This window comes from Anomalospiza imberbis, chromosome 8, assembly GCF_031753505.1.
Source record: "Anomalospiza imberbis isolate Cuckoo-Finch-1a 21T00152 chromosome 8, ASM3175350v1, whole genome shotgun sequence".
Lineage (NCBI taxonomy): Eukaryota > Metazoa > Chordata > Aves > Passeriformes > Viduidae > Anomalospiza > Anomalospiza imberbis.
In genome coordinates, this window is record NC_089688.1 from 15925988 (window position 1) to 15953179 (window position 27192).

The 27192-nt window shown below is 44.3% G+C and overlaps 1 protein-coding gene across 2 annotated transcripts in view; it reads right to left on the reverse strand.

The window, feature by feature from the left end:
* TLL2 (tolloid like 2) overlaps positions 1–27192 on the reverse strand; it is an 86040-nt gene that overhangs the window by 31466 nt on the left and 27382 nt on the right. For both annotated transcript variants that reach the window (XM_068197455.1, XM_068197456.1), the window contains exons 2-7: positions 22846–22956; positions 7137–7208; positions 4532–4702; positions 3617–3734; positions 3028–3206; positions 2608–2713 (exon numbers count right to left, since the gene is read on the reverse strand). In XM_068197455.1, the coding sequence (XP_068053556.1) occupies positions 2608–2713; positions 3028–3206; positions 3617–3734; positions 4532–4702; positions 7137–7208; positions 22846–22956 (757 nt within the window). The remainder of the gene's footprint in view (positions 1–2607; positions 2714–3027; positions 3207–3616; positions 3735–4531; positions 4703–7136; positions 7209–22845; positions 22957–27192) is intronic.

Here is a 27192-nt window from a genome sequence, read left to right on the forward strand (position 1 = left end):
AAGGAAGCAGATATTCAAGGCAGGTTAAGGACCCAGCCCCAGGCAGTTACCTTACAAGAGAGACAACATAACTCTTCATGCAGTAAAACCTGTGGAGGATCTAAGTATGTCTTGTGCAGGATTAGGACAGTGCATTGCAAATACAAGATGTGCCTCCTGGGCATGGAGGCACCTACATCCTAATATGAACACGACCTTTGCAGAGGTCATGTTTTGTAACTCCAGACTGTGCTGTCACGTCTACTAGCAAGCCACTTACTGAATTAAGGTAACCAGGTACTTGCTTAGGGCTTTGGGGAGGTTTAAACTTTCTTCTTGCTAAGTTGCCATTTATAGGACTTGACAGCTGTAAAAGAAATTGTTTCATGATACAGCAACATTCAGTTTAGATTGCTGCCATGTTGTAAGGATTGCACCAGGAAATAAAAGCCTGCAGCCACACTCTGCAATACAGGCAAATTTCCAACATAGATGAGAACAGAAATTCCAATGGTAAAAACTTGTTCCTGATGTCATTACAGTCTCTTGTGCCATACTCCTATTTCTATTAGCCACAGACAAAAATGAGAGGAATATTTTGCTTTGAAATGGAAAAGAGTGACTCTACACCAATCCTCAAAAGTATCACTGGAAATAATTTCCACTGCTAGGACTCATCAAATCTCAGAAAAGCTGTACCTTTCTGTCCTAGGTAAAAAGTTTAGAATAAAAAGGGCCCAGGATTTACAGCAGCATTTGACCATGGCAAGCACCGTAAGATTTACTATCATCAATATTGACTGAAGTTAAAAACGAGGTCGTACTAAGTGACAGGTAAGAATTGCTATAAAAGAGTAAGTCACAGACATGACTCTGTGTCCTTCCTCTGCTCACTCACACATCCCATCTCCACTGGTCAGGTGCTCACACCATCTTACATCGACTTTCTGGTGTCTGATAATGTTTTAATACACCCAACGCAGGCCCAAACAGGAACTCTCTCCCTTTCCCAGACACTGATCTTAATGAAACTTGCTGGAACTTACTATCTTCATGGACTCTGTGCTTTTGTCAGTTTGGGTTGCAATTGGACAGCACTGGCAAACCTCAGTGAGGTGGGAAGGTTAGGTGCATACACCCACCAGTCTCTCTGGCTGGTCAATGCATTGCTCCCTTAGGGGAGCAGATGTCAAGACAGGTCTTGGCAAAGTAAAAGCTTATTCCAGCACTGCTTATTTGTGGTGAGAGCACAATCAGCCTACAGAGGCACTTAGTGCTCAGTTCAATTACTGCACAAAGACTGCAACTGGGGTAAGGGTGGGTCACAAAGAACTTAAAGAAAACAGACTTAAAAATCCTATCAAGCACCAATTTAAATCTAGTAGGACTCTTGCCATTTTTATCCCATTTTGGCCCTGCAGTGCTCTGTAGTACCCTAGTTTTCAAGAGACACAGACTCAAAGGCATCCACAATATAAATGGTGGTAATAACTTAATCCTGCTTTTGTGCAAGACAATTCCAACCATTTAGAGTTTAGCAAACGCTGGGAGGGTCCAGCAGATGCTTCAAGGGAAGAAAAATTCTTTGCTTTGGATATCTGTGAAGTCTGCAAAACACCCTTGCCCAGACACCATCTCCTCCTGCCACAACAAGCAGCATTTCAGCATGTTTGACAATTTTCCACTGGTTGGTGTGAAGTTGTCAAAAGAAAAGCACAAAACAACAGACTTGGCCCTTCAATACAACTGGGGAGTAAGAAAATTTTAAAAGTCACAAAGATACCTTTAATTTTTGCAACAAAATTTTTCCAAGAGTGTGAATACTTCTACTGTACCTTCCAACCCCGTTACCTGCAGTCTGTAGTGACAGAAAGCTCTTGGGAAAGAGCAATAGCAGGATTTATGGAAAAAAATTTCTAATAATGCAGCAAAATGAATCTGGTCATCCAGTAACTCTCATTCCAAATACGGGACATAATCAATGTTTATAGCACCTCTCTCTCCAGTAGAGCAGTCTGATCAGAAAATGGGCTTCATCTGGAGGTATGGAATGGAAGTCAAGGACAAACAGCCTATGCAGAAACTGGCACTTAGCTGGGGCAGGACTGACAGCTCCTCCATGAAAAAAGCCAGTCACAGAGAACCACATAGCTGCAGAGGCCATGATCGAAAGCTGATGCATAAATGGGTAAAAAAAAACCACCCAAGCAATTAAAGATCATGATCTAGAGTTCAACTCTTCCTTGGCACAACCACTAGAGACTCTGATGGCTGTATTGTGACTCCAAAACATAAGCTGGACAACCAAGAGATTCAAAGCTTGTTTTAGTATTACCTGACGTGCACATGGGCAGATATGCACACAGATATACATGTGCTGCCTGGGAAGGCTGCAAAGAATGTCAGCGAGGCTTTGGATACTCTCTGAGATTACCAGTATTACTACTGAGTAAATATAGTGGAAAGGGGAAAACAGGAGTCCACCAGCCACCCTTGCTTTTTCAAATATTTTTTGAGCCTTGCAATGTAGCAATAGATCAGAGGTCTCTTTCTAGGCTCTATATAACCCACAGAGTCAATTACAACTAACAAAAATGGTCCTAAGGACACGTAACCTTGAATTATCACCTGGAGAATGTGTTCCTAGCATAATGCATGATGCTGTCAAAGTCATAGGTCTCTCCAAGTGAGTTCACTTCCCCAGCTTCCATCTTTAAAAAGTTGTACTCCTGACCTGTGATGACAAACAAAAAGAAAGAAACCACTCTTAGAGAGGGAAAAAAAAAAAACCAACAAAAAAAAAACTTTTACCTGTGGGAGCCTAGAATGAAATGGATATGCTCCTCTGTTTCGACAAATCCAGATGGACATCCAAAATTTCTATTCATATAGCTAATATAGCTATTTTGACCCTTATTCTAGACAAGGACAGCAATATTTCTTCTTCTCCATCCCAACCCTCAGACCACCTGCATTTTCCACAAGTGTAGCAAGAAAGGTTTCTACCCAGCCAAAAGCCAGGTGGAATAACCTGAAGCGTGCTTTTACCTTGCTGTATATTCTCTCTGATGATAGTGACATGCTGGTCCCTGTCAGGCCGCGTGTGCTCATGCCAGAAACCCACCACATGACCCAGCTCATGAGCCACAATACCAAACTTGTCACAGTTCTTTCCAATGGATATAGCCTGAGGGCCCCCTCCTCGGCGACCCACGTAGGAGCAACACCTGGAAAAGAAAACCCACATACCCATGCAGCACATCAGTGACTTGAGGAACTCTAAAACATAGGAACAGAGCATGGCATCTGGCAGGGCTCAGGACAGGCCAGCATTCGCATGCACTATATCTACTCACATGGAAGTACGAAGCAAACATAAAGAAAAAAGTGTGTATCTATAAACACGCACGTGTACACTTAAGTGTTATCCCAGGAAGAAAGAATCCAGAAAGGCTTAGCACCTTCTGAGCAAATACTAAACTGTCCTAGCAATCCTCACTGAAAGTGACCAGCTGCATCTCTGTGACAGATGCTCCAAGTTAGCCATTGATCTGTTCTGGGCTAGACTTACAAAGCCATTTGTTGCTGAAAGTGCTGTTTGCAATAGAGAGCTGCAGGGACTGTGTGCATCACCTACCCACATGTTCTGTACGTGAACACAATGAAGCTCTCTTCATCAGTTCTCTCCACAAAGGTCACACAAGTGTGCTTCTCCCAGTGCCTCATTGCTTGCTTAAAGATAGCTCTTTGGGTTCCTGGAAAAGAAATCAAGAGGAGCAAACAGTGAAGGCCTGGCTTTTAGGAAAATCTCTAACAGATTTCATCTGGATATGGGAACAGTCAACCTGTCAAACAGCCAATCTTATGCCTGTAGACACCTCTTGGACTCCGGGGCCCACTTCCAGCTATAGCATTACCTTCCTCTATCATCTTTTCTCTCCTCGTGCCTGACGAATTTACTGTTTTAATTAAACAGGTAGACAACTTCACAGATTAAGTACCTCAATATTTGTGAATATAAAACATGCCACCTTTCTAGGTACAGGCCATTCTGGCAGAGCTGCCAGGTGTTCTGATCTGAACACCAGCTACTAAGTGGTGTGCTATGTGGTACTATGTGGTACTTCATGACATGAAGTAATGACCACACATATCTTTCAAGACCCAGGAATCTCATGAGTGCTACAGATACTCCTCAAAACTAAAGCAAAGCTATTGTCAGGAACCCAGAGCACTTGTGCTCCAGCAGCAGAGAGGATTCTCTTCTGGAAAAACGGGGTGAGCACAGCTCACAGGTCCTGGCCTCTAAAGAAAAGTGACTCAGTCACTCAAGTATTTCTTGGACTCCAAGAGAAGAACCATCTCACTGCACACCTCAGCTTCAGGCTTCCACAGTGCACAACTCCTCGAGCAATGACACGCGCACCCTACCTCAGGAGACAGATTCCCAAGGACCTGAGTCTTTTGTGGGAGAGCTCTGCTCCAGAGATTTCCTACCCAGTTTGAGATACAAGCTCCATGGCAAACAGAAAGCAGTGTTTTCACTACTGACCAGTGAAATTCCCTCCGATCACATAGGGGATGACCCCCCCTGGCCAGATCCTCTCAGCCCTGGACGTGGTTGCCCTGCGCACTCGGGGAGAGGAGTGTGTATCCATCCCAGACTCCTCTTTGTATTCCTTCCTCTTCAGGCTCCTTGCAAGCGTTGTGTTCTGCCTGCCATCTGTAAGACAGAGTGGCAACACTGTTTAAATCCTCTTTAGCTCCACCTGCAGCCCTCAGGCAATACCCTGGAGCTTCAGAAAAAGATAAAAAGCAAGGCGTTAAACCAAATCAGAAGTCATAGCCAGATTTGTCAGCGATTTTTTTGGGACTTTGAGACTGCTAATCTATAGAAAACTGACCCTTCTTGTTTTAGAGCCTCCATTTGCACCATGCCAAAGCTGTTATCTCATTAGGATGTAAAAGCACATCTTTCCCTGTCTCTAGCCACTCCCTCTCTGCAACAGCAACCTCACAGATGGGGACACAGTACTTAAGGGGAACAGAAAGTGGGAATCAAGCCTAGATGTCATTGTATATTCTCAACTTGCCCTATCTACACACTCATCTGCAGAGAATGGTTTGTTCCATTAGGAATAGCTTCACAGCAACAACTACTCATTTGAGTTGGCCTTGGAAGAAGGTGACAGACTCCTAACTCTGAAATCTGTACTCAAGGCTGAAAAGTATTTGCTTTCACATACCAGGTCTTGGGTGATTTGGAAATCTATAAAGACCGGACAGTCTCTGCTGGAGGAGGGATGCTCAGGATGGGAAAAACAGATCTCCATCCATGCTGAATCTCTTCATTTTAATGAAAAGGAGCAAAAATACAAAAGGGAAAGCAGAACACATTTCTTGTTACAAAGGGTAGAGGAGCCCTGGCTGTGTGGTGTTCAGCACTGGCCTTGAAATCTGCAAGAGGATTCATGCAGGCTTCTAGGCAGACCCTGTCCCTTGCCCAGCATTTGTGCTGCTGCAGCTCTGCTCAGATACTGGTTATGCCTACATGAGTTGCACTTTTAATATGCTGGCACCTTTACTCAAAGCTTTCTAGTTGTTCATTCCCTAATTGAAGTGCCATGGGCACTTCAAACCCTCAAAGCAGCCACAGTCCAGGTGAGCCTTACAAACCTCTGTGTGCAGACACCACTTGTTAGATAAGCTCCCTGTGTTGCAGAGCCAACTAGAGCTGGACTAGGGCAAAGGAATAACAGAGTACAGGGCTTGCTAGGCCTTCAGTGAGTGCTGGCCTAAAGGGTCACACCAAGGTGAACGTCCTTGTCACCCTGAGGAGCAGCACTACTGATGGTGGCTCACCAGCCACCGCTGTGAAGCCCATGAGGATGGCAATTTGTATGCAAATCAGCAAGACCAGCCACAGCTTTACTCTCCAAGTCAGAGACATGGGCTGCTGGTTATTAAAAAGCACAGGTCCTGCTAAGACCTTCCTCTAGTGACCAGGGGGGCTGCTGAGAGCCTCTTCCCCTATTCATCCCTCCAGCTGAGGCACCAGTGAGCAAACCACTACTGTCAAGGCTGAGGGGATCAATACAATGGGAAGGAAATTCAGGCAGTGTAAGGGAATGAAAAGAATGAACTTTAAACCCTCCCTCCTGCTTCACCAGGTCAAGCCCTTCCTGCTGAAGACCGTGCTCTGAGCTGCAGGACAAAACCGGGAATTTGCCTTTTGTTCCCTACTCCTAAGCACTCCTGCCGTTTCAGAAGCTGCCCCATCCCCAAGCCAGCTGCTGGATCCTGGAAGGCAGATGCTCTGAGGTTGGGAGTTCTCCCAAAAAAGGAAGAATCGCCCTCCTGGATACACCTGGTACTGGTGGTACCAGGCACCAGCACAGGCATTGGCATTAAAAGGGCCACAGCTAGAAGAAGAAAGAGGGTCTCAAGATAGAAGTAGTCTTGTCTTCTATTCACAAACTGCTCCTGGGCCTGCCCAAAATTTCTGTGGATTTGTACATGGATGGCTCCTGACAGCAAACCCCAGTGAGAAGGTGTCTGCCCTGGGCTCTCCTGTGCCTGGTGCAGCAGCAGCCCTGCACAGGGGACTCTGGGTCACAACGCTTCCATTCCTTGACAGCAACACACTCTCTTGGGCAAATTCTCCTCACCAGTCCTGCAACAGCTCTTGACTGCTCCTTAGTAGGTAGTTTTCTGCCTTTAACAACTGAAATTTGTTAAATTCTCTTCTCTGGAGAGGCCTGACACATTCTTCTAGCAGGGACTGCTTGTGGGTGGGGGTGAGCTGTTGCTTCTATATCACTTTGGTTATTTTTTCCCCTTTCATTCACTTCTTAAACTGTCTTTTTCTCAGCCAATGGGTTTTCTCACTCTTGCTTTTCCTGCTTTCTCACCTCTCCTGCTGGAGGAGGGGAATAGTGACTGGGTGCTTGGCTTCTGGATGAGGTCAACCCACCACATTATACAAGGCAAACCCACCTCTTCAAAGAGTTCACCAACAGCAAAAAATGCCTGGGCAGGGCTGATCTCCCAGGCACGGAGGCACACACATGTACAAAACAGTACAAAAACATGTTTTTACTGAGGGTAAGAGAAGTAAATAAAAGATACCCAAAGGTCTGGGTGGGGTACCACATTACCCTTTTTAACTGCTTTGTCACTGTGGTTGGTTGAAGTGGCATTTTCACTTGACACCTCTTCTCCCAGGCCTCCTGCAAAGGAAAAAAGAGCAGAGACTCATCTCTGGTGAGCTGGATGGGGGTCTGCTGGCCACAGAAACTGTCTGCTTTCCCTTTTCAGGGAGCAGGGACTAAACCCTTGATAAAGCTAGGCACTTTTCCTGGATTTGTTCCTAGCCTACAGTGACACCTTATAACGCATTACCATACCATGCCTAAGTTTCTCCATATGCTGAATAAGCAGAAAGTCTTTTCTAGGGAAGGCTAATTTCATGGAGATTTAATGAGAGCAGGAGCTGAATGAGCTGATCTCTGTAGAGGTATTGCAAGAGGAAGTTTGTGTAGTGTTGGTGGCAAGATAGAGCATGGTAAACCACCACATGCAGAAAAGAATACACTGTTGGTCATACAGCAGTGCTGGATGCAGTGTGGACACTTCCAAGAGGGATGTCTCACTTTCAAGACGGCTGGACATCTTCCAGTCACTGAAGCAGTCTTGCTTTGCCAGCTGGAAAACTCTCCTTTGCTCTGGAGCTGGCTTTTAGCAAATCCTTCTCCAGCCCGTCCAACAGGGATATCCAAAGGGATATCTCTGGCAACTTGGAGAAGGACTGAGAGGATGGCAACAAATCTTCAACATTATACTACTATAACTGATATGAGTATCAAGAACATTATGATGAAAGATAGTTGCAAAACAATTCAGAAGAAAACAGAACACTCAGACTTTCAGCTGGCTATAGGTTAGAGCTTCCTGGTCCAAGAGACACAGTAAATCAGGGGTTTGTCTCCCAAAGGAAGTGCCATAGTTTAACAGAGCTTGGCTGGACAAAAGCCACTAGATGTGTGAACAGGAACAAGCCTGATTCAACAAGATGGATTGCTCTGAACTCTATCACTCTTTTCCAGCTTCAATGTCCCATCCTAAGATTTCCCTTTGTTTTCTTTCATGCCCAGTCCTCGTCACTTCCTTAAGCCCAAGCTCAACAAAAGTTCCTCTTCTCAGTTTTACATCCCCAGGACTTCTCCCACCCCCACCCCTGCAAAGTATGTTATTCTTCACACAATATCTCATTCCATTTAAAGGAAACCCCAATTTATCACTAGAATTATTAAGGCATGCAGTCTTTGCTGAGGCAAAGGATAATTTTGTATTTCTAAATAAATGCAGCTTGCTTCCAGTCCCAAACAGATTGCTTCTTAATTGAACTTAGGAGGTGAATTATATGGTGAATTAGGGAAAAAGAACAACTCTGTATTTAGTGAATTGTTCTCCTAAGAGGGAGCTGCATGGGATTGAATTGCAAATGATGGCACCAAACCCTAGAGCCGGGCCCCTCTCCTGTGCCCGAGCTGCTGACCTCTGCTGTGCCGCGGTGCCATTCGAGCACACGGCTTTTCCAAGCTGTGAGCACATTCTTTCCCAGAGATCAGTGCAGGCCTTGGTTTCTTATGCAAAGAAGAGGTCTGAATAAACTAGTGTGACTAATGAAATCTACAACATCTTTGCATATTTTGTCTTATAGTAGCCCATGAAAAAGGAAGAGCATTACACAAAGGCCAGATATGGGGGTGCACATATACCAGATATTTTCAAACTCTAATCTCACTCATACAGACAGGGAGCACCCACCGCCTTGTGTCGCACAAGGGTGTTTGGAATCAAACGTGACAATTTTAGAAGACTCTCTTCTGATTCACTTGAGTTTTTAGACATTTCCTATCATCATGATGCCTAAAGATATCCGAAAAATTAAAGTGACTTGTCAGACATTTAGTCCTTTTCTGATTCTTTCCAAAAGAGGGCTAATGTAGGATCCCAGAAGAACTGATATGCCATTAACAATAAATAAGGAAGCCAAGAAATGCACCTTGTATCTGGAAGCAGCTGCACATAGGTTGCAGGTAATGTGTAGGTCCTTCTGTCCCCTCAACACATTCCTGAAGAGGTACCTCTCTGTTGGACTACTCTGTCACATCCAAAAGCAGAACATATTCCAGTGTTACTGCTCCAGAGCATGAAATGCCCATGCATGTACTGAAGCCCATTATCATTGGAAACACTAAAGAGGAAAAGGGAGATTTCCAGTTTGACACTGTGCTCTGTGGAATGCCAATAAAAGCAGGCTTGGTATCCCACAAAGACATGACATTGACTTTAATGGATTTCCAGCAGTTAACAAGCCCCCCAAGATCACTTTCATCCTCACTACTTTCCACCCACTGCTGTGCTAGACCAGCACTCATCCTTCTTCAGTCTGAGTTTTGTCTGCTTCTCCCACAATCAGTTGAAGATACAGAATTTGTTAGCTCAAGTCTCCATGCAGAGAGCTGTACTAGATCTCCTAAACCCTCTTAACCTCCACATTTTTGTAATTCAATTCTTCCTAATAATTTGTCCTACTTAACAGCTGCAACCCCAGCAGAACACCACTGGACTCCCTAACTAGGTAACTTAGTTTCTGTGCGTGACCTGGCAGAGACACAAAAGAGATTCTCTACCCAGGCTGGGGAATATTTCATCTTCTACCTACAGTGCACTTGTACAACAACTTGTTTTTCTGTTTCTCACAGACCAGCACTGCCAAGGGAGCTTGGCTAACTGAAGAAAATGTCCAGTAGCTTTAAAGAACCACAAATCTGAGATAAATCCACCATGTCTGCAAGCATGGCTGAAGAAGATGTGTATAAACTGTTTTCAGGAACTAGAAGCAGCCTGAGGTGCTAAGCAAGGGTCCGGCGAAGCAGAAAGCAGCAGGCTGGGGTAGTGCTGTGAAAAAGCAGTTTCTCTCACTCTCCCAGGAAAGGAAAATGAAAATCCAATTTTGTTAAATGAAGTCTAAGTTGTTCAGCTGAAACCAAAATAAAGGACAAGATATTAAGAGAGAGAGTGCACAAAGCATGCCACCAAAACTGTACTGTTTGTAGTTTATTGCACCACTAGCACAGGCAAAAGATGTGCAGCCTGAAGGAAGAGCGAGAAGCAGACTCCATTCCTTACTTCCAGTAAGAGAGGGTGGGACTTGGAGAAGTAGGAATATATCAGACCTGAAAATGTGTCTTCTACAAGATGCAATTCAGGATTGAAGGTATTTATTGCTGTGCATGTTCTGGTTTGGATTTTTTGCTTAAGCCCAGGTAGTCTGAATCACCAAAGAGGGGACAATCAGATCTCTTGCCAGCTAAAGCTTCTGTGCTTCTTCCATTTGTTTATGGACCATAAAAGGGTTCTTGTCTGAAAAACGAAGAGGAAAGCCAGGCAAAGCAGTGAAGCAGCCTGCTGGTGAATCAGAATGCATGTAATTGGCCCAGAAATACCTACCACCCTCCTACTGGGACCATTTAAGACCTCAAAGCTGCTTGAGGGGCAACTAACTTCCAAAACATTTTAGCACCATCCATATTTGAGCTTTCATTGGAAAATGCTACTCTGAGGCAAGAGTTATCCAACTGAAAGAAAGGAGAAACATCAGTCTATCCTGAGTCAAGCTTCATTTTCAAATGATGCCGATCTACGATGTTAGTCTAAAACCCAACTAGTGACAATAGGAATTGTAGTTGTCTCAAAAATTGCAGTCTGAGAACACAGAATATTCTTACATGGGAAATTGGATGGTATGAAGCTTGCAACACCACCCTCTTTTCCAAACTGTAAAAGTTCCCATTAAAATCAAAAACCCTTTCAGAGGTCCAAGCCAGGATACTTTTTCCTCTCCAGACCAATGAAGAATCTCTTCATGTTCATAGAGTTTTCCTTTCCCTTTCCTGGTTGCTGTTCACACAGGGAAAAGGTTCTACAGCTGAACTTTGAAGATAGCTACCACCCATATGCTCATCACCTCTGCTGAGGACAAAGGAGTCCACAGTGAGCACTGAGGACTTTGACAGATTTTCCAATTTTTCTGATTTAGCAGAGAGTAACTTGGCTGTGCACATAATTATTTGCTCTCAGGTGAATCAAACCGCAGCAAGACTTTTTCTAATATATCTTACTGTGGAGAAAAGGCCATTTCAGAGCTGGGTCACAGCACGGTGATAAAAAATACTTTTGAAAAATTATTAACGATTTTACCCCCCCTACCTTATGCATTTGAACACCCTGATTTCATAGTCTCACTCAATATATAGGCTATTCACAGGCCACGGCTTAGAGACTGGATTTCAAACAGAGACTGCAATGAAGCACCAACAAAACCAAGTAGTGCAGTTAACATTAAACACTAGTCATTCTTTAGAGTTCCAGTTCTGGTGAGTTCTGTCATATTATAATCATCAGAGAAGCTCCTGGAAAAACAGGATAAGTCAAACAGTGTTACATACAGTTTTTAACTTCATTAACCAGTGGTCAAGAACTGTTTAGCATAGGAAAAACTTTATTTCACTGGGTTTTCTAACCACAGAAAAAGTGATGATTTTATTAAAACAATTTCTGCTGGGAAAATGTAATCAGAATGCAGAACAGATGTTTCCCAGAGCTCGTGGAGAGTCTATAGCAAAAACCTTTCATAAACCCCCATACCCTGGAGATCTGAGCAAATGATTTGAGATATATCCTTCAGCATTTCCTGTCAGTGGAATAGCTGAAGCTCCCTCAATTTACTTAAAGAAAAATAAATTAAAGAAAGGAAGCATTCTGAACCCCAAATTCCCTGCAGGAATCTGTTTTTCCTGTTCAGAGTAAGCTGACTAGCTGCAATAACTCAGGAGAGTCCCAAGGTCCAGAGGCTTGACAGGCAGATGTGTCATCTCCACATCAGCTGTGAATGCTTGTGCAGGGAAGGAGGACACTGGCCTCACAGGGAAGTTCACGAGAGGAGGAAGGTGAGCACAGCTAAGCAAACCCAGGGCTGCCACAGACATCAGCTGCAAAGCACTTAATGGACCAAAATCTTCTGCTGGCCAGCTGTATTTGGAGTGCTACGGCAGGCAGAGCAGAAGTGCAGGCAGCACCATTCCCAAACACCCTGTATTTTCCCTGGATACTGCCCGCTCTTCTGGAAGTGGCAACATTGCTTTTATACTGTGATGCATCCTGTTTTTAAAGAAGGCATTGCAAGAAAGAGGACAATCTCACCCAACCTCTCCACCAGCCTTTCAACTGAGAGTTAATGCTTAGGGGGATCAACATTCTCTGGATAAAAGGAAGGACTGAGAAGACTGAAAGGAGTCTTTTCTTGTGGGCTGTAACAATCACTTCTGTTCCCTAGGGTAAAAAGACAGATAAATGAGAGATAAAAGAAAGAAAAAAGTTACCTACCACCTTGTGTCATCTCATGGGTTTCTTCCAGTGAGAAAAAGCCCTGCAAGTGCAGTGCTTTTACTGAAGCAAGAGAAAATTAAATACTGAAGAGGATACATGAGTATTCTGGCCATGTGAGTGTCTCTGTTGCATAGCCAGGTCCCCACACATGGTGTAAGACTTCTCCCCTCCCAATATAAATTGAGTAATGCATAGTACCAACTAACCCCATCCCCTTGCACTTGATTTCTTGTCAATCTGATGGATCAAGATCTATTCCTAACAGGTGTCTGCTTCACAATTATATTCCTCTCAACTCACAAAAATCATCTTCCCTCTCTGTTTCTCTTTTGGAAGGAAAGAGAAAGGAAAAGGAAGAAGGGAAGTGAACTGGCAGGCAATAAGGAAACTGTAAGAGCTGCCTTGGGTTCACCCATTGCTGTCCTAGTAGACAGTACCAACCTCACAGCCCCCCTTGGCTGACATTCCTTTCCTTCTGACCTGCAGAGGTCAGATTTCTCCAGCCTCGGTGCACCCCAGGCTGCTCCAGACAGGGCCATGCACTATTCCCCGTGCTGCCCTGCAGCAGCTCCCTGTCTTGTTCCAGCAGGGGCTTCCAGGGAGAGCCTGTGGCTCTCAGCAACCCAGCCAGGCCACTCCTCCCCTTCAGCCTTCCTAATCCTCTCGTTTCCCCTCCACCTTCTTTATACTGGATAAAAATTAACTCAAAATGAAAACACTTACATGGGAAGCTAAGTTATGTTTGAATGGAATTAAAACTCCTTCCATGAAGAACATTTTGTGCCACTAGAGAGACCTTTCTTCCTGCCTAGACATTCAGACACTCATAGTCCTGGAGCTTCTTGGAGAGTTTTTGGTACCTTCTTGTGTCCTGGGAGCCTGAATCATTAGGCCTGAGCAGCCTAAGTAGATATCGCTGAGGCATTTCATCTGCTTGGTTACCTACCAACTCCACCACAGCTTATTTAAAGAGCACCTGAAACCAACTGCCAAACCAGGGAAACTGAGGCAGGAGCCAGCACTGTGGCCAGACAAGTGGGACTTTAAAACACTTTGGAAGCACAAGCCAAATGTAGCTACTGTTAGGTAACCTTAGACCATCTCCTTCCCCAAGGTCTTCCCTGACTCCTTGGTGAGACAGGTGCCCAAATCATTTGCTGTCATTAGAAGAGCCATGGGGGAGCAGAGGACTTTCCTCACTGAGCAAGCTGCCCCAGTAGGTGCTGGTGGAGCTGCCCTGTCCTTCCCAGGGACAGCTGCAGTTTGCAGGGGGAGTTGGGTCTCAAACCCACTCTACCACCAACTGACTCCAGGATTCAGCAACAGCAACAACTGAAGAAAAGGAGTAGCTAATCCCCTCCCTAACAAAGCCTGATGCATCTCACACTCCCTTTTCCTCTCTAGGAAGTGGAACTGAAAGATAATCTGAATATTTCCTTTTGCTTCTGATCTTTGCCCCGGAGAAATTTGTTACCCATTTCCCGGGGCTGTCCAAGTCACCATCTGGCCACAGAAATACAACAGCAAACACAGTCCAGCGTTCCAGCCTAAAACTAATTTGCTTTCTTTCCCCACTTGACAGCTGAATAAATACTTTGTCTTCACCATTTGAAAAGGGGAGCTGCAGCAAAGGGGTTTTGTCCACTGCAGCTACAAGCATCAGCCTTGTCTCCAAATTAAGCCTGAACAAGTGGCTCAAAGGGAACACATTTATTCCACAAATGTAACCCCTTTCTGTTCAGAATCAACCACGAGCAGTTTACAACTTCTAATTTATTTGTTGTTTGCTATTGTCCAACAAGCCATTTTGGCAATTGATTGTTCCTTGGATGTTCCAGACATTTTTCTGACCACTGTAAGCGACTTTTATTTTGTGGACACAGACTCCTTGTTGAAAGTAGAGAGCCTAAGGGTGAAGATAACCCAGCCAGTCTTTCCAAGTGACCATCCTGCAGTGACTGCTCTCGGAGCTTATTAGACCCCACTCTTTCATGGACTGTTTCTGCCTCCAAACTCATTTGATTAAAACACTCTCAAAAATGACAAGGCAGCTTATGCAATTGAGGCAAATACAATTTTTCATTTGAGCAAATATTCAAGGAAACTAGGCATTTGCCCAGCTCTGAAGCACAAATGTATGATTTAGTCAATGCCACAGTTATTGGCTAAGCACTGTCGAATTTTACAATTAGGGTAATGGATTTAACTTTCAATGTAATTTCCATATGGATAAACTAATCTCCTCAAGTACATTTGCCCATGTGTTCCCTTCATCACAGTTAATTAATATAAAACTATTTAATAACCTCTACTTAAATACAAAAGACCATTCAGACTCTTCTGGCACCAGTAAAAGCAACAGCCTCCAAATGTGATACACCAGCTGTAGACAAGAGCAAAAGAAAATTTAATTAAGAGCGATCAAGAGCACAACAGGGGCAAACAGAAATCAGATGTTATAAATGCTCCTACATGGTGATTACCCCAGCTCCTGAAAGAGTTAATGGCGCCAACCAGCACCAACTTTCAGGTGCTTTAGATGTGCCCAAGAGACCTTTGAGGATAGGGAATGTAGTGGAGCTGGGAGCCAAAACCTGGCATAGTTAAGCACAGAGCAGCAGGGATTCGGCATCATCTGTGCAGGAGCACTGCAGCAGCTATGCCCAAAGCTGATGGTGGCACCATGCTGAATAGAAAGAAACTACAGAAACAGGCTGTATGGAAGTAGCATCAACCATGGCATCAACAGATAGTTTCTGCAGATGTTTTCAGGTGCTTAAATAATGTTAATTACTCATTAACAAAATCCATGCTATTTAATTTCTGAAGTGCAGCATTTGACAAGAGTGATACTGAGTTACTAGCCTTCCTGGATGATTTCTGAAAGAAGCATATGAATTGTGACTCAAAAGATAAGCACAACTAAAGTTTCCACTAAGAATGAGTAGGTGGCAGCATTTGACATAGCTGGGGATTTTTGTTACAATGGAGAAAGCTTTATCGCTTGGATGGATTCATTTGGGCAACACTGCAGCACTCATAAAACCACTAAAATAAAACAGCGTAATGCTGAACATTGACTGCACAGCAGAAATCAAACCAATTATTTTGACAGGTGGAAGGCCACCATCCAGAAAACTTGATTTCAGGGAACAGTGCATTTACAAAATAAACTTTTTGGTGCATGTGGCCAGCTGCCACTGGGAACTCAGACAAGAGGCAAAAGAACATTTTAGTCCACAGGAAACGTGAAGCAAGTAACAGGTTGTGTCATTCAGGTTGTGCTCTGCCCATTCAGGTGTACTCAGCACCTATTGCCTGGGACTGTCTTTACCCTGCCCTGCAGAACCTTTATCACAAGCAAAGGGGAAAAAGGAGATAGATTTCATTTCTCTGTCACAAGTCTGGAACACCACAGCCAAGTGTGTAAAGGAATACTGCAAGCCCACTAGTCCCACCTGGTTTCAAAGCAACATGCCATACTGTAAAGACCCTAGTTGAAAGAAAATCAGAGCCTGCATATCTGTTGGTGGGATGGGTGGAGTAAAGACTCTAGCACCTCTTGTTGCTTGCTACTCAGGCAGATCACAAGCAGCACTCACTGCACAGGAAGGCACTGGACAGCCCCTGAGAACAGGCAGATGTGGCCAACAATCCGACTTCCCCACTCCTGACAGCTGTGCCGTCCTGACTCAGGGCTTCTTCTCCAGCTTTACAAGGGAGATCTGTCCCCTTTGCACATATACACACTCCATGCTTTGGCATCTTGACTTGATGACCTTCTCTCCTCTCCTACCATTAAGCACCAGACTGGCAGATTCTAGTCCTGCAACTAGAAAAAGTGCATCCCTAAGATGAGAAAAATCCCTCTCAATAATTTCCAGAAAAGACTTCAAGCTGGCACTCAGAAACCCATAAAAAAAAGCATTTGGTGTGAAAATATCAAACCTAAAGATAGGCATTTTCTATCTTAGCAACAGAGGGAATGAGAAGGTCCACCAGCTAAGGGTATGGGATTTCTAGACAGTTATCTTTACGCTGGAGAAAATCAGGCAAGGTTGCAATAGGATTGTAAGACTCTGGGCTGGGAGAAAAAAGGCACAGTATCTGCTTTTCTTCAAAGAGAAGATCACTGGCTTATTGCACTGAAGTGTAATTTGGGACAGGGGATAACTCAGAAAAGCAGAGTGAACAAGAACACTCTCGGCCCTAGAGGACTTACTCAGCTCTTCCAAAGGGGAGCTGCTGCTTTGCCTTAGCAAACCACAGAACGGTGGGAAATGCATGTCATGGTTGTCTGCTCTGGCAAAACCCCTGATTGAATCGACTCACAGAGGTAAACATTTGGACTAGTCATAGGAAAATCATCTGGCACAGCTAACCAAACCTCAGCATCAGGCCAGCTCTAGGCACCTACCTTTCCACTCTTGAGGCTCCTCCTCCTGTTAAAAATGTGCCTGGATTGCAAAGAGACATCCCAGAGTGCATGTCATGTGTTGTGGAAAACTGAAAGGAGGTATGCAGACAGCTGGACAGAGCCCTCAGACAGGTCTGTTGGAACAAAGATGCTCCTCTACTCACACAGGAGGAAGCAACCTTCACTAAGGATTTCCCAGGGAAAGAGCAGACCCCTGCAGAGAGTTCACAGATGTGGGTTATGTTACAGCACGTACATAGTTATCTGTATTGCTCCTGGCCAATATGACCAACACAGCTCAGGTTAAGTTAGCACAACCATAGACTTGCTCTAAGCCTACATGAATTAAATGTTGGGCTCCAAGCAGCCCTAAATGCTATGACTCTGTGGTTCTGTGAAATCCAGCCATGCTGAAGTCCACTCCTTCTACCCTAAACCAAGTGACATTACAGTAGAGCACCAAATATGAGTTACAATGGGAAAACCAGCTGAGGTGGCAAGCATGTGTCAAATCAGCTGACTTTAACAGTCTTGCTTTCAAATCCATAAATCAGATTGTCCCTGGAATCTCAGTTAGTCACGGTCTAAATCCCTGGATTTTGCAGTCTTCCAGAAGTATATTTTGCACTAAGTTAAATTTCACTAGAAACACATGAATAGCATTCAAGAGGTCTCTGATGTAATGTGCAGCACTACTACTGGCCACAGCCCATTCACTGAGGAAGCTCTCACAAAGTGAAACAGCAGAAACCCTGCTTGTGACTGCCACCAGTACCTTAAGCATTCCAGTACCTTATCTTCACATGTGAAGCCTTGCTCTCCACCCTGAAGTTAAGTAGCACAACTCTCAGCAGGAGAGCTGCACTTCAGCAACCTGATCAGCAAGTAAATCCAGCTTACATGGGAATCAATGCCTTTCCTCAAGAATGCAACCAGAGACAGTGACCATGAGCATCTCAAAACAAGAAAAATCAAAGCATCCTGTTGCAGACAGGCCCATGTGCAGATGTGGTGAGGCAGCAGAGCAGCTGACTGTATTTTCACAGCACACTCAAGAACAGCAGAGCTGCTGCCAATGAACCAGGTCCTTGCTCTTAAGACAAGGTCTAATGCAGAACTCCTGTCTTCCTAATTTGTCAGAGAATTACATGTATGAATTTGCTTCAGAGCCTCCAGTCACTGACAGCAGCCTCTGTCTCCACTGATTTCAGTAGAGAGCCTGCATTCAAATATAACCCTCTCCCAGCTGCACTGTTATCTGAAGCATTATTCTAGCTAGAAAAGATGTTCTTTGAATTTCTTCTGCCAGTCATTTGTGGCAGTGTGAAAGGCTCATCAAGGCCTTCAAGCAATGAGCTTCAAAACCTCTCAGGATGAGAGGTAAAGAAAACTTGTTTTGACTATTCTTGAAAAGCATTCTTGGCGACAGTGGGATATGGAGTCAGCTTCTTAGCAGCAAGTCCAGCACAGCATGGCATCAGTGAGGGCAGCCAGATGCCCTCGGCTTCTGATCTGCTGCTGCCAAACCCTGAAAAGACAGACTTGCCCTTCTTACTCACAGAGGTGCCTTTCAGGACTAGCAACTGTCTCTATGATACAAAAATCAGGTAAAGGGGTAATGTATCAGAAAAGTCCTCATAATCCCTAAAATCCCCATAAAAACTTAAATCAAGCCAGTTAGTATTAAACAGGCACATACCTCTAAGAGGCATGGCAAGAAATAAGGTCTTATTCCCCTGTGGCTAATGCTTCAGCAGATAATCACCTTGCACCAGTGGACTCATCAGGGTCCAAAAGAGAGGTGACACTATGCAATTTCCCAGCCTGCCTCTGGATTCTCTTTTTTCCCATTGCAGCAGATGAATCCTCAAAGCTTTCAGTCAAATTTCTTCTAAACTAAATTACATTGTAAAAGCAAATCTTTTCACTAGAGTTTAAAAAATATGAGAAACTTTTCAGAATTGCAAACTTTTTGAAAAATCTTTCATCTAAGAGATTAGGAGCTGGTGATGCCTGGGCTTGCTGAGATAGCACTCACTGGCAGATCTCCAGGTAACAGATTCATTTCGTTATGTTCTGAACCATTACTGTCTCTCTACAGGTCCAAATCCTAAGGGCATCCCTTTCAACACCACTGCATGAGAACACCTGATTTTCATAGTAAACTTAACATCTAAACTTGATCCCACTGAAACAGAGGTAGGGAGACCTAAGACCTGCATTTTAACAATATACCTCATTGTTTGTCCCTTCTAGCAGCAAAACATTTTGAAGGAAGAGGAGAAATTCCTTGTTTGGCAGATTTGATATGGTATTACAGATGGTGATAGCAGGATGAGCAGGTGACGTGGAGGACATAGTTCGGTCTGCAAAATTTCTTGGAATATAAAGCAACAAACAAAAAGTTCACAAGCAAGTCTCTAAGTTTAGGACTTAGATTCAAAGGAGAACAGCCAATGAGGGAAAAAAAATCCTGGTTTAGAAAATTAGAAAAATCTTAACTCAAAGAAAGGTCAAGTGTTCAACTTCAAACCGCTCTTTTGCCAGATCACTGATTAGAATAAAACTAGGTTTCAGGTAAAAGAGAGCTGAGGTTGAGAGACCTGTGGAAAGGAGCCCAGAAGTCATGTAATGATCACAATCTAAAATTGGGTTCGAGGACAGCACTTTGGAAAAAACCTTCAGGGAAATCATGAAAGGGTCTTGATAAGAAATTAACTAGTTGGTAGCTCTTGGTAGAGCACATCTCCTGGCATTCACTCACAGTAAATCTGCACTGTATGCAAATAGCCTCTACTAACTCACACAGCTCAGAGCTTTAACCAAGTCAGTGCGGATCAACATGCAGACTTCTAACAACTACTTGGATTAAATGGGTTCCACTCAGCCATAGATCACCACACCTGCCTTTCCCTCAACAGGGCCTGAAGAAAACTCCACGTGTACAATGTAATCTAATGCAGGATGTTTGCACACAAGATGCTACTGCAAACCTACTGCAGTTTTCAGATGCCTGACCTGTACTCTTCCTGCTAAATTTTTAGGAAGGAAGATCCTTTGGAGCAAATGAGACTGCTCACATGAATAAGGACTATCAGATCATACACTGCACTCCCGAAAGCTTTAAGTACATAACACAAGTGATGCAATTCTCTGTGTAATGTCAATTATGTGACCACTAACACAAAAGAATCTGGGTATACTGGACAGAGAAATCCAGACAAAGCCAAAGATGAACATCATTGCTGGAGCACTGAAGAAGGGTACTAAGGAGACAGCCACCCTTAAAATCTACATGAGCAGTTTTTGAGGGGATTGCCAGAGAGCTCTGAGCCAGCATTGCTCAGAAGGTAGGAACCATGAACCTGCTCTGTGACTTTACCAAGGAGCCAATGCTATTTAGTCCATTGCTTTCAGACACTAGGAATAAAACACTAACTGCAATATGTGCTGACAAAATGCTTGGCAACACTGAACTTCAAGGCATTCCCCTCTCAAGCAGGATCACAAATCTTTAGTTTTTGAAAAATTTCCATGGCATTTCTGCAAGGAAAATTAATGGAGAAAACATGCCTGAAGCACACCCATGCTGTGAAATTAGGCTCAGGACAGAGATCCGTGGCAAAATCCAAAGAGTTCTCTGATTCCCTGCTCCTCTCTCTCAAGGACCCAGAGAAGTACCTAGCTATTTTCTAGACAATGACTGGGAGAGGGTGAAGAAGGGGAAAACTTGAAACATCTGACAGTCTCTGTCTCTACCAGCCAAGGCAAAGCTTTCCCTCAAGCAGTACATTGCTGGATCCAGAGGACCATGTGTCCAGTCACTTCTAAGTACACGGGAACCTCAATCTTCCTGCAGAGCCTGACAGCTGCAGATGCTCCAGACAAGCTATTAGGGTGCACACCTATAAACAGCCCAGAAGTGTCAAATGGCACAATTTTCCCTTCTCCTCCCAACTGAACAGCATTTTCTGGGAACAAGGGAACAACACTGGGCAAGAAGAATGCCTGGCCTAAAAACATGGTCAGAACTGCAGCTCCCAGATGCAAAGAGCCTGGGTGTCTGTATGTATGTACTAAGTACTTCCTCCACTATACAACTAATCCGATTAACAGCTTTAGGCAACTCTGAAATGTTATCATTCAAGGGCTTCCATTCATAAAGGGTCTTAGGCTGTTTCTGTACAGAGGTTGCATTCTTCCCACTGGAAATAAAGCAGGGAGTAGGATTTTCCCCCAGGGAAGAATGGAGCCCAATTCCCCACCATGCTGAACTAGGCCACCCTCTTACAATTCACATGAGTGTCAAACAAGCCTCACAAGAGAAAAATCAACCCTTCCTACCCATGCAAAGAACCCCTCACAGGGCAGGTGACCAAACAGTCACAGGGGCTGCCCATTTGTCAGCTGCACTCTCAGGGATACAAATGAAACCTGCTAGAGATGAGGACAAGGGAAAGTGAGTGAGGTGACATCTCCGTTCACCCAAGGCAAAGCATTGTATGATGCATCAGTAAAAAGTGCAAAGAAGAGACTGGTCCAACCATACCACACGAGCCATGGCTGTAAGAGACCTGTGCCAGCATTAAATGATATAGATGTGAGTTATAAACCCAGTTCATTTTCCAGATCTGGCACCAGTGCCAAGTGAAAGAAATGTACTAGACACGACAACTAAAAACCTTACCAGAGAAAACCGATACATTCAAACATATCTGACTTTGCTTTCCCAGTAATGTCCTCATCTAACTTCAGGAATCAACACAGGGATGTGAAAGAGATTAATGCTACCTGTTCCACTTAGACCTCATTTTCTGATATATCTTCTGCTTCTAATGACCTACCACCTAAGAATGTGTGACAGCCAAAAGCACGACATGAGTGGGCTAAGTGACATGGCAATGCAGGACAATGGCATTTCCAGGGAGCTACACATAATCTGAAGAACTGGACAGCCCTTCTCTATCCAGAATTTCACTTACATTGACAATTAGATATGCCTGTGCTAGATGTGTCATCTTTCACACTCATCCCAATAGAAAGCTGGACCACTCACCCCCAGAACCAGACCTACATGGTACTTAGATGCTCTGAAGCCAAAGCTAGGCAGTTACAAGGAAAGAGAACCTGCCACCAGTTCTTTCAAATGATAGATGAGCTGAGTTGCACAGAGGTCAGGTGGTTTCAGTGATTTTTGCCTCTACCCACCCTCTCGCCCTACTTGCTAGCCTAGAGGCAGAACAGCAAAGAAAAACAGAAGTTTGTTCTGACTTTCTTTGTCTCCAATCCCTCTAGTACCTCTCAGAGCTCAGACTTCCAGCAATTTCTCTCTTGCAGTATAAAGTGAACCAGAGGGAAAAACACTGTGGGGAGCCCTCTGAATCAGATGCAGTGTTTCAGAGACTGTTAGAGCCGGAGTCCAGTCAGAGGTCCTGAGTCAAGAAACACCTTTGGTCTGGCATGAGACTGAGCATATATTAGAGTTGCACAGGGGGACAAACTGAGCACACACTTTACAGAAAACCAACATAATTGTTTACCTATTTTGATTAGAATATCACTTCTAGGGCAGTCTGGATGCATGACTGCAGTGGGTTTTACTAGGTAGACAGCTGAAAAAATGTGTTATTCCATTAAGATCAAACAGGGAAAGAAAAAGGAGCATAATAAGAGTCAGAACTCCTGACAAACTGAATGGCCCAACTTCAAACACATCTCCTTCCAAATTAGCAAAAAGGTATGTCCTCTTAGAAAGAGACCAGTGTTATAAATCTGAAAATATCCCTCAGACAAGATAGGATTTGGCTACATCAAATTGTGACTTGATTTTTATTTAACAAAGATCAGTGCTGGATCCCACCCCCAGTGCCATAACTAAGCTCTGCACACACCACCCTGGCTGTGGGAACAGCATCACGAGGGAAATGAAGTCCTCCTTCCCTAAGGACAAAACCAGGTGAAAGAAGGCATCACCACCCCAGGGCTGCCCTTACCTGAAGTGTGTCTTGCGTTGCCATCTGAGTGCTTTGTTAAGTCAACAGTTCTGTCTATCTGAAACAACTTCAGATCATCTTCATCTAAAGCGATATCTCCCCAGAAGGCAGCTGGAGAGAAACAAAGTGCAATTAGTTTAGTTTTTATTTTGGAAGGAAGGTACAGTTCCCAATTGGCTTGTACCACACATAAAAGGCAATGACTTCGTGGACCAGAAAAAGGTCAAAGGTTGCTGCAGCTCTAAAAGTACCAACAGTGGACATCAGCGGAGGCCAAATGACAGCACTTCCATTAAGTCACAGCACAGATCCACCAGAATGAGATGATTACCTGGGATTCCTTGTGCCACTCCTTCACATAGGTGTGACTCTCAACGAGGTGGTGTTCACTCCTCATTAAAGCCTGCATGAGGCAACCACCAGCATGGTCCTATTTCCTGTGAAGGAACTAGGTAAGTCACAGCTCAGATCCTGACTGAGACGTTGCACTGCACCATCCCCAGGTGAACAATGTGTGTAAGACTGGAGGACAGCAGGGAAGCACTTGAGCTCAGCACTTTGTATCTAAAGGCTACAGGCTTCAGGACCTCATACACCCAGACTGCACTGGTCCCAGTCCAACCTGAGAGCCAGCCTACCATTTCCACTTAGCTAGAGAAACACCAGTTATTTGTCCCATTGTGGATAAGTTCCCCAGATTTAAGTTTGCAGAGTTTTCAATTTTGTAAAAATCTTTGCATTTCAGTCAGAAGGCAGCAAAATAAGGTAAACAAATGGATCACTTGACATTCACAGCTCAGAGAAACAGACTGGAAATCATTTGAGTGGAAATAATTATAGCCCCGGAGTATCCTGGCTGAATTGATGCTACACAGTACAAATAGGTACCATTTTGAGAATCTGAACAAAATAAGCACAGGCAATGAGGCAGTTGACCAAGCCTAGCAGATCTTTCAGAGATAAACAGATTACAAACAGAGCTCTTAAAACTTGTACAAGAGGCCTGTATAGGCTGATGAAAAATTAGAAAAAACAGAGCAAATTAATTAATGATATGGTTGAAGGGAACTCGGTCAGACAGACAAGGAACAATGCTAAGGCACTGTCCGCAACAATGACCAGATTTGATGAAATGTCATTTTACTTCTCTTGTTAAGTCAACATTTACATTACTTGAGGGGAAAAAACATCCCATTGCTACACTAGGAACATAACTGACCAAAGCACATTAGGCCTGAGAAACCAATGTGCTTTACCAGCCATCTCACTTTTACTGCCAAGACCAAATGGAACACAGACTTTTGCCTGAAGATCAGAAACTTGCCATCAGATCTGTGGCAATTGAATTAAGAAAGGTTAACTCAAGAGTTTTCTCTGACACAGCATGGTACTGGTTCTGATGCAGGACTTGATTCCTCTGTTCTGGACCTCAGCACCTCAGTCACTACAATAGTATTTGCCAATGTCACTGGTCTGGGATGTGGGCATGGAAATAAATCTTTGCTTGCTACTGCCTGCTACAAGCAGCAGAGCCCTGGCATGAGCAGAGGGTGACTCCACTGCTTCTTCCTTTCCCTGGGACAAAGCTGTCTCCCCTGTTTACCTGGCTGTTTACCTGTTCCAGCTTTTTGACTGGGTCTCCTTAAAATTGCTACCAAAACTCAGTTCCAGAAGAGGACATGGCTTATGCAGACAAATCTATACACAGACTAACATCATCAATAACTAGGGTAGACCCTCCATTTGCTACACAAACACAGAACTCAGGCTCTCCCCAGCTTCTGGGCCATCCAAGCTGTCACTCAGAACAGAGAAGAACACAAAACACTGGCAGATCCCCCCCCAGGTAACAAGTCTACCAGTACAGCCAAACATCCCAAACTGATCGGGATGAAAGTGAAAGTGGAAGAAAGCAGTGACAGAGGTTCCCGTGAGTGCAATTTGAGGAGAAGACATTTTATCTATCCACAAAAATTACTTGCCCAGAACAATGTGGCAGTCAAGAGGCAGAGATGCAAATAGCATCCCATGCCATCCAATTACCTCCCCAGCCACGTCTGGTAAGCCACCACCGAACTGGCCACCTGGCACCAGCATTCCCTACCCTCCTGTCAAACCTACTGTCCCAACTCATTGCCACCACCCTGGGCTCTCAGTGGCTCTTTTCCACCAGCAGCACACAGTCTGTTTCTCAGGCCAAGGTAGCCCATGCCAAAACAGCTCGCAGGGCAAGCCTGCAGCGTGGATTTACACCAATGGAATTGTTACCTTGTCCTTCCCAATGGAAGGCAGCAGTTACTCCCAGCTCTAGCAAAGGGATCTCTTTCTGTTACAAAGTAATACATCATCCTGAAAGATAGCCTACTACAAAAGCAGAATTTCCCTAGCATTTATTTCCAGCTCTCTGCAGTCCCAGCGTGCTCCAGGGGAACCACGATTTATCCCAGTCCCCAGCCAGCTGAACAACTGTCCTTGCTGGAAGTCCCAGCTGAGAATGCTACACTGCAACTTCTCCTGTGCCATCAAAGGCCCCTTCCTAAAGACATGCAAGCCTGTAAGACTGCCTCCACCCAGAGGGAGCTGTCCCACAGGAAAGCCCAGATAGTTTATTTTAAAGGGTCACAAGTTCAAAGACTGCTGGCAAAGGAAGCATCTCAAACCATCCCTTCTGGTTTCTTTTACTAAGTTCTCCATTTTAATTTCATGTGGGAGGATTTCCAAAAAGAAAAAAAAAAGGAAAAAAAAATTAAACAAACAAACAAACAAACAAACAAATTCTCCAGGCTAACAAGCTTGGAAACCAGAGTTTCTCTTGGCAGAGCTCTGTAGTGTACACCCAGGTGCAAACTCTTAACACAGTGCAACAGCATGCCAGCTTTTCTTTGAGAAAATGCATGAATCGCTCTGGAGAGTAAGAACAGAGCAGCTCTTACTGAGCTTGATGGAGCCGATATGAGAGACTTTGCTTCTCTCCTGGGCTGGTAACCTGCACCAACCACCTGAATGCTGAACCTCACCTTCCCCAGCACATGCAACCAGACAGCATTTCTTTCCTGGGCAAACGGGAAGCATGACAGTGTTTAACAAACACATTCAGCACCAAAATGAAAAAAGCAGCCTGGCAAGCTGTCTGCCTCCTCAGCACATTTCTCCCACAGGAAAACAGTCCACATGCTGACATCTGAATTGTGTGCTGAGCACAGAGGTGCCATGACACCGGGAAAGTATGGTGGGTGGCACTGGGAAGGAGAACACTTCCTTCTGGGCAGAGGACAGCCTCAACAGTTCTTCCAGGTGCCTCCCCCACAGCCAGAGCCCAAAACCATTAATTTCTTCACAGTCCTCATTTTCCACAGTAACATTCTGGGGAGTCCCCAGCAATGTGACAGTACAAAGTGTCTTCTTTCTAAAAGGTTCACCACTCTTCCTTGTGAATCACCTCCAACTTGCTTTTTCCCCCACTAATGCTGCCCTTCTCCTATTTCCCATTTGCATTTTCTCCTTTCCCTGGTTCTCAGTAGCACAATCCTGTTTCAGAGGAGAGAAATAATTGTGCTGTCTCTCATGAAAAATCAATTCAGAAGTGTTCACAACAGTTTAAAACTTCCATTTTCCATGAAAAGTGTGTTTCATCCAGGTTTTTTAAAAAGAATCTTGTACTTCCTGGGTTTTTTTCTTTCCTTCAAAGACATATAAGGAAAAGAATAAATCACCAAAAAAAAAAGTGTATGGTATTCAGACAGAAAACATAATAATACTGTTCCTAAAAATACATCTCAACCCAAAATGCACTTTTGCAATTTGGTAAAACCAGGCTTATCTGTAACACTTCAAGACAAATTCCGGGGGATGGGTATCCTTCACTCTCACCACAGTCAGCTACAAGCTTCTACAAGAACATGAGCCACTTGAGCTGCTAGAAGAAAAATGTAACTCCATACTTGAAAAACATCACCCAGTGTCTGTGTCTGAACTGATCTTCAGCCACCAAGTTGGAGCAAACCTTCCATCCATTTGCCTGTCACAAACTCTTGCCAGGAAGCCCCTATTCCAGCACCAGTAAAGGCCATAGGTTTATCCTGGTGGCAGGGATCAGCAGGGCAGTCCCCCTGTGCATACTGTGGAAGATCACTGCAATTTTCCCTCTAGCACTGATCAGAACCAGCTGTGACAGAGATTGACAGAAAGAGAGACTTTGGAAACACGTATACCCTGCCTGCCAGGAAAGCACCCTCCATCCCACTCCACCTCAAATACAGACTCTGAAGCTTTTATTTAAAAATGGCAGGTTTTATGTGCTGAATGGGATCTGAACTTAGACTGAAGACTTTGTTTTCCAATTTGAGT